Genomic DNA, 8,462 nt, shown 5'->3' with positions numbered 1-8,462 from the left:
AGAAGAAAACTGGATGCTGTGTGTACAGTTACCTGCAAGCAATGGTAGGCACTCTAGACCCGAGAGACTGCTGTGGCTGTGCTCACCAAGGAAGGGCGAGGACTTGTCTACCAAGGTACAACAACCACGAAGATGGCCGGTGCATCAGAAGCTTCTTTGGAATAACTAGCAGGGGCATAAACGGTTTGAGAAAAGGAAATGTCTGGCTAGTGCAACGTAAAATGTTTTGTTAGGAAGCCAGTTAGATGTAGCTGTTGACTGGGTTGCCTAGCGGCTCACAGGGACAGGCAAGCCAGGCACAGCCAGTGAGTTTAAAGCCTCACTCCTGACCCACTCCTGTGCAACTTTAATTCAAAGCTAGCCCCTGGGCAGACATTTAGGAAAGGTGTTTGATGAGCAGCAAGAGGCCCAGCAGAGAGGGGGCATGTTTGTCAACCCCTAAGAATGAGTAGAGTTGTTACCTTTTCTTCAAATTCAGGAACCACTGCTTCGCTGACGGGGGTCAACTGATTTCCAGTCAGGGTGACCTGAGTTCTTCCTGTTGGGGAATTAGAAGTGAGAGTGTAAGAGATGTCTGGAGATGAGCTACCCATCCTGACCCCCATCCATGCTGGGAAGGTAGACACATGCATCCTCCCCTAAGCAACAGGGGAAGGGCGACCAGGCAGCTGCCCCACCCCAGACACAGTCCAAGCTGGGGCCTCCTACAAGCACCCCCAGCAGACCAGTGAGTTTGTTCCTGAATTCCTGGGAGTCCTCAGCAACCAGCTTAAATATGAGAACATCTCTGTTTCCTGCAACCAACAGTCACTGTTGTAAAATAAGAGACCCAGGGTCGGGTCTGGAAAGGAAGTGGAAGCGGAGAGAGTGATGAAATAAAGACATGGGGAAAATAAAAGGGGGGAATGGCTTGAGTCTCACACCGCTGTCTCAAGAGTATTCAAGGAAAAAGCCCCAGAGTGCACAGTCAAAAAATGGTTCCTAAAACCCCAGACACATGCAAGATTAGTATCAGGGAGGACAGGCTTAATAAGGGCGGGACCTGTAAAACACCAACGGAAGGGTTTCACTGGAAACACAGGTCAGGAACACCCAAGAAGACTAACTGAGTAATGGGACCAAACAGACCCCGCAACTCAAAGCTAAACCTTAACTTTCCCGCCTTATCAATGCTCTGTCTTAAGGAATAAATATTTGTTTGCCACCAGGGGGGGTTGGCTATGGCTAATTCCGTTTCTGGTGTAGCCTGGCTTACTGTTGTGGCTGTCAGCAGGCTGGGTGGCCTAAAGTAAGTTCACTGACCTGATGGTAAACAACGCTACTTCATATATTTTCCATTCTATTGAACATATACACACAACCATGCACATACATATACATGCACATGTATACACACACATACATATACATATGCACACACATATACAGACACAATACATAAGCATGCACATATACACACATATACATACATATGCATGCATATATATACACACATACATATGCATGAACATATGTACATACATATACATATGCATGCCCATATATACACACATATGTATACATATGCATGCACATGTGTGCACACATACATATACATATATGTACAAACACATGCACACTTAAACACAAATACACACATAAGAACATCCCAGACTTTTGGCCAATTTCTCCCACTGGCTATATTTCCCCTTTCATTGTAGCGCTAGTGAATCAGGAATCACACATGCTTCAAGAACCCAAACTCCCATGTGCTGTGGAGCACTGACTGGTCAGTAAGGCTCTGAGATTAAGATACTGAAGGCAAGATTAGGAAGCAAGACTAGAAAACAGAAGGCAATGGACTCTTCTGACAGTCACAAATGTCAGGTTAAGGCATCCATACTCACTGGGCAACATAAGAGCTGGAGTGACCACACTGTTCTAAGACAACGGCCAACCAGAAAACACACAGTTTACATCAGCTCCAAAAAGAAGATATGGCCAAAACTGCGAAGTCAGAAGTGGGCTGGAAATGTGAAGGAGGAGGCCTGAATGGCCTCAGCAGGTCCACTGTCTACTGAACTTGGCTACCATGTGCCCAGCCTCGGAGCCTGGGCAATAGCTCAGCAGCCCAGCACTTCGGGTATCCAGCTCTCCTGAGCACATGCTGGCGGAGTAGGTGACAGGGACACAGCTGGCCTGCAAGAGTAAGCCCTGCCCATCCCTGCCTGCCTATCCCAAGCAGCAGAGCCTGCCCTACTGCAGCTTCATCCAGGCCTTAGTTTCCCCAGCCAAAAATCAAAGAGGATGACAAGATTTACACGTGGAACAAATAATGCTCAAAGCAGTGCCACCTGCCACCAACTCCTTGTGACAGTGTGACAAAGTAAGCACGGAGTGGTTAGAAGCCTTCTTGTCACTAGGCTGGCACTTGACCAGTCATTTTGTTGTACAGAGCACAGACTGGCACATGAGCGTCGGAGCAAACTGCCACCAAATGAGGAGTTTACAACAGCAGAGCTTTATTCTCAGTGCTGAGGCGAGAAGTCTGAGACCAAGCAGGCAGGGTACACACACTCCCTACAGAAGCTCCTCCTCCCGGCCAGCGCTGATGGACAGTGGCATCCCTGCCCCGTCTACTCACTGCTTTCTCCTAGTCACCTGAGTCTGTGAGCTGGCATTCGGCGTCTCCTGACTAAGCCAGGATGATTCTACCCCAAGATCCTCACATTGGCAAAGACTCCGTTCAGCCCCTACCCGGCTTATTACTGGATTCCTCTCAGGCAAGTTACTACATTCACTGTACATTCATGTGGGTCACAACTGGAGGATAAGCCCGCCCAGTCTCCACAGCCTGAGCAGCACTGGAGCAAATGGGCCTCTGACATGGGCCCTGGAATCATGCTCTGAGCCCCACTCTTCCTCGATGACCCAGAAGCCAGGAGGAGGCTGGCCCAGGCCCCAGCAGTCAATGCAGGAAGGGAAAGGAGGTAGGCACTGGTTCTCAGTTTACACAGCTGCCCTCTCACCATTCCTCGGGATCTCACATGGCTTTAGCCACAAAACTAAATCAACTGGTTTCCTGTACTACCAAGCAAGCAGAGCTTTAAACGTCCAAGTCTGAAAACAAGAATAAAACTACAGACGGCAGTCATCCTGCCGTTAACATGTGCCCTCTAAAACACTCATCCTCACTGGCTTCAGGAACTCTCTGAGAAGCCTTTAGGCTTTGAAAAGGAATGGTAAAGGAACTCGGATACATAGCAGGACAGGACTTCATTTCAGAACAAACAAAAGACAGGGGTCTCTTTGCAAAGTCACACCCCAGCCTTAACTGCAGACAACTTCGGAAGAACCCAGGAGTATCTAAATTTTAGACTCGGAAGGGAGGGTGTTCCACAGCTGATAGAACCACTGGCCTTCTCATCTCTCAGCTGCTGACAGGAACACAGCACGTGTGAGCCTTCTGGAAGGCTGCTCACCGCACTGATTAAAAAGCTAAAAAAAATCACATACACTCTTTGAAGCCACAATTCCATCTCCCAAATTCTACATTAGAAAACAGAACTGACACAGAACAAGACGAGACAGTCAGGGATAGCCTTACGCGTGAGGTTAAAAACCAGAAAGACTTCTGGCCAACAAAAGGAAATTACTGGATAAACAAATGTGGTTAACTCATAAAAATTATTAAGTTATTAAAATAAAAAAATCATGTTGTGCAGAATTTTTAATAAAAACAACTACAATAACAGCTAATCCTTAATTGAGCTGGGCACTACACCAAGCATTTAAAGTAGCGTAACACACATCCACAGTCACACACATCCACACTCACACACATCCACACTCACACACATCCACACGCACACACACACACACATACACACACTCACACTCACATCCACACACACATCCACACCCACACACATCCACACACACATCCACACCCACACATACACACACATACACACTCACACACATCCACATCACACATCCACATCCACACCCACACACACATCCACACCCACACATACACACTCACACACATCCATACCCACACACACACACACATCTACACCCACACACACATCCATACACACACATCCACACCCACACACACATCCACACCCACATCCACACTCACACACATTCACACACCCATCCTCACCCCATCAAAGGTTATACCAACTCAGGCGTGCAAGTGTCTCATTTCAATGTCTCAGTCAGAAAATGACCGGCTGAGGATCTTGCTCAAGGTACTCTGGCACGGGTGAGAGGGCTCTGGGATTTGAGCCCACATAGTCCAGCCTCAGAGTCCTTCTTACAGATCTGAACAAGAGCCCTAGAGAGGGCAGCAGGCCCCATCATGAAGGCTGTGAATGGAGCCTTATGTGAACAGCACTCTGCCGATATTATCAACAACCTTGAGATCAGGCCAGCACAGAATCAAGGCCAACAGAGGCCTGGGAGTGGGTGTAAACCTAGTCTGTGTAACTTGTGAGAGTGTTTCTCAATACTGGAAAAAGTTTTTAAAAAAGGAGTCTGGGGACACAGCTCAGAAAGAGTGCTTGCCTAGCATGCTTGAAAACCCAGATGTGGGCTTCAATACTGCAAATAATTATATATAAAACAATAATCTGAATGAGCCTTGAATGTCCCAGCTAATGGAAGCAAGGGACCAACAGGCAGCTGAGGGATCAGTCCTGCTTGCACCTCGATTTGGAACTCCGGTCTCTAGCCATGCACACTGCTTAGAGCCACTCCGACAAGTGGGAAGTCATTACAGCAGTTACAAGAAGCCCATGCAAGCCCCCGTACTGTGCCACAACCAACGCAGGAGAGAACACTCAGGCATAAAGCAAAAAACGGAAACCAGAACGTACACAACTATCTTAATTATGCATACAAGATACATGCAAATACAACAAAATGTTTTCGGTGATTATCCCTGAATAGAAACACGTTTAGCATTATGCTCTTTTATACGTTTCCAATTTCTATAATTAGCCTGAGTTATTTTCACAAAGAAAAGAAAGGTTTTTAAATTAGCAATTCATGATATTTCTGCAAATCTAACTCAATCACAAAGACTAAAACTCAAGAGGTCCAAAATTTCCTAATTATCATCTTAATTCAATCTCAGGCCACCACCTGAAAAAAATCAGCAGCTGAGGTCCGCCATGCTGTGAGAGAACCACTAGCCGTCAGTTTCTCAACACCTAACATTTGAGACTCTAATGGAAACAAAACTGTGACAGGGAAAGTTTCAGGCATTGGAAACAGTTGCCATCGGCCTTCTCCCCATCTAACCAGCCCTATGGTGCCAGGGAGAAAGACTCATTCACAGAGCTAGGTCAGCCCAAAGCCCACGGCCACACGCCAAGAACGGAGAGCACCAGTAAGTGTAATGTAAATGTTTAATTTCTCTGTAAATAATGTCACAGAAGGAAACAGCAAGTGACACCCTAATCTCCTTACCCACCCCTAGTCCAAGACTACTCTGTCACAAGGCTGATGCTATTGGCTGTGCAGTCACAACAGCCAAGGTCACTGCATGCACCTGTGCTTTGATCAAACAGACTCATACGACAGATTGTCCTTTCAGACTCACATGACAGATTGTCCTTTCAGACTCACATGACAGAGATTGTCCTTTTTTTTTTTTTTTTTTTTTTTTTTTTTTCCGGAGCTGGGGACCGAACCCAGGGCCTTGTGCTTGCTAGGCAAGCACTCTACCACTGAGCTAAATCTCCAACCCTGAGATTGTCCTTTCAGACTCACATGACTGACAGATTGTCCTTTCAGACTCACATGATTGACAGATTGTCCTTTCAGACTCACATGATTGACAGATTGTCCTTTCAGACTCACATGATTGACAGATTGTCCTTTCAGACTCACATGATTGACAGATTGTTCTTTCAGACTCACATGATTGAAAGATTGTCCTTTCCCCCTGAGGTATAGACAGCACTGGACCAAAACAGGAAAACAAGTCTTTCTGATCTACATTTCCTCACAAGAAGGAGACACCAAGAGTTGCTGGTTCCCTCCTGGCTGAGGCCAGACCAGGTTCACAGAGCACACTACACATGTTACATGATTGCAGAGAGGTAGGGGAGTACCCTACAGTTCGGGATTTCCTAAGCACATTTATGAATTGTTTGATTGGCCAGTCAATGAGTAGATCGCTGATGATGTCTCACATGCCAAAAGACAGGTACAACACGCTGCCCTGGAGGTTGACTCAGCCTCAAATTCAGTTGACATCATTATCTGTACACAAGAATGCTAGCGGCAGTATCCAGAGAGGGACCCACGGGCCAGCCAGGGCTTTAGAGGCAGGGTAGCTGAGAACAACAGATTTAGTGAGGTAGGAAGCAATCCCCCGACACACCTCCCGTCTCGGTGACTAGCTAATGTGTGCTGGTGTCTCCAGCTCACCCCTCTACCTCACAGTGTGCCTAGAGGTGTCTCGATTTATGGGGTCAAGCAAGAGCAAACACCGGCAGTCAATTTTACCCTCCGGAAAGACTTCCTCCAGAGGACTTGAGTTCAGTTCCCAGCACCCATATCAGGTTCGCAGCTCCCTGTGACTCCAGATGCAGGGATTCGGGAGAAAAATCCAGGGTACATGATTATTACCTGAAGAACTTGCTAAGGATCCTAACCCTGTGAGTCACGCCATCAAAACAAGTTTCACAGGTTACTTGCAGCTCCTGAAGCTCCCTTGCGCCACTAAAATTTTACAAAACGAAAAACACAAACATCCTTGAACTAAAAACCTGTTTGAGCATTCCCAAATCCTTCTGTGCTTAACACCTGGTGGTATCAAAACAAAAACAAAAACAAAAACAAGCAAAAGAACCCTGCCAACCTCTGGAACCCTGGAATAGCATGCTAAGAGCTTCATCTGTTCAAAGACAAGCTATTCAGCCCTTACCGTCAAGAAGAGAAGGTGGTGGTGGAGCAAGAGGAGGAGGAACAGCACATCTTACTTTCTCATACCGCCCAGGCCCACCTGCCTAGGGATGGTGCTGCCCACAGTGGGCTGGGCCCTCCCACATCAATCACTGATCAAGACACTTCTCCACAGACACGCTCACGGGGTAACCTGATGGAGATAATTCCTCAACTGAGGTCTCCCTCTACAGTGTATCAGGCTGGCAACAGAGAGGAAGAACCGCAGAAGTGATCACCAGGTGACCGTGGGACGGATGGGTGCTGAAGCCTTGAGACCACAGTAGCCTCCAGTCAAGTAAACAATGCCAGTCTTCTTCCTAAACGTTCTGCACTGGAAACAGTTATCTTCACCGGGAATGTGGACTACGGCTGGAGAGACACCTTGGTGAATAAAACACTTGCCACACAAGCACAAGACTAGGGATTTCCACCCCAAAAGCCCACACAAAACTCGGCAGCCATGACCCTGAGATCCCAGCACTTAGAGAGACTGGAGCTAGCTGGGCAGAACAGCTGGAATTGGTGAGCTGCGGGTTCAGCGAGAGATTCTGCCTAAGAACACAGAGTGGAGCGTGATCGAGGAAAATACCCACCATCAACTTCAAGCCTCTACATGCATGCATGTCATACACGCGCACACACACACCCTCGCACACGTGTGTGACCATGTACAGACACAGGTACATGCACACGCACCCATTCAAAACTGTACAGTGGATGTCTAGATGTTATGGGACTTGCTTGTTGTTACATTTAACTTAGTAAATATTCTAAAGTATAAATGTTTCTAGACACGGTCCGTGTAAACCGACGGTGTTCAGGTGGCTGACTTGGGGAAAGCTTAAGCCTTTGAAAGCATAAGGAGCTTGGATCCCCAGAACTCGAGATAAGCAGATCCCTGGAAGCCTGGGGTGGGCCAGCCTAACCGACATGGCAAGGTTCAGCCAATGACAGACATCTCACACTAAAGGTTAGCAGGAACCTGAAGACCAAGAGCCAACACACAGACCCCTGTCACACACACATACACACACACACACACACACACACACACACACACACACACACACACAGAGTCCAAGAAGATCTCAGCAATTTTTAAGACTTAGGTAGAAGAGTCCTGAAACCAACACAAGGAGTCCGGTGCTGTGAGGGTCAGGGAATGGGAGACAGAGGCCGACAGTCTGCTGAGCACCCACAGCTGATCTTCCAAGGGACGAGCCACAGAGGAGTGCGAACTCCCACGACTGACGCTGGCAGCGCGCCGTGCCCCAACAACGTGCGGTTCTGAGAGCAGATCCAATGGGAAGTTAAACTGCAGGGCACCAAAGGCCCGTTATTACACCCTAAAAAAATGAAATACAAATTTCTATAAAAGAGCAGAAATGGGGAAACATTAAAATTTAATGACGGGAGAAAGAAGAAAAGCCAGGTCTTGCAAAACAGACTTGTATCCAAATAAAATCCTGCAAAGGGAAAGAAACTGTGACAACCAAATGCAGGGCTTTACATCTCTC

At 47.3% G+C, this 8,462-nt stretch overlaps 1 protein-coding gene across 3 annotated transcripts in view; it reads right to left on the bottom strand.

Annotated features, from left to right (window-relative positions):
* Window positions 1-461: 461 nt before the first annotated feature.
* LOC116907898 (translation initiation factor IF-2-like) overlaps window positions 462-8,462 on the bottom strand; it is a 30,886-nt gene continuing 22,885 nt past the window's right edge. For all 3 annotated transcript variants that reach the window (XR_004388853.1, XM_032911096.1, XM_032911094.1), the window contains exon 2: window positions 462-538. Coding sequence is in view for 2 of the 3 variants with exons in the window: in XM_032911096.1 (XP_032766987.1) it covers window positions 475-538 (64 nt within the window). In the remaining variant the exon portion in view is untranslated. The remainder of the gene's footprint in view (window positions 539-8,462) is intronic.

This window comes from Rattus rattus, chromosome 8 (assembly GCF_011064425.1).
Source record: "Rattus rattus isolate New Zealand chromosome 8, Rrattus_CSIRO_v1, whole genome shotgun sequence".
Lineage (NCBI taxonomy): Eukaryota > Metazoa > Chordata > Mammalia > Rodentia > Muridae > Rattus > Rattus rattus.
The sequence above is the reverse complement of the archived record's forward strand: the minus strand, read 5'-3'. Positions and strand labels throughout refer to the sequence as shown.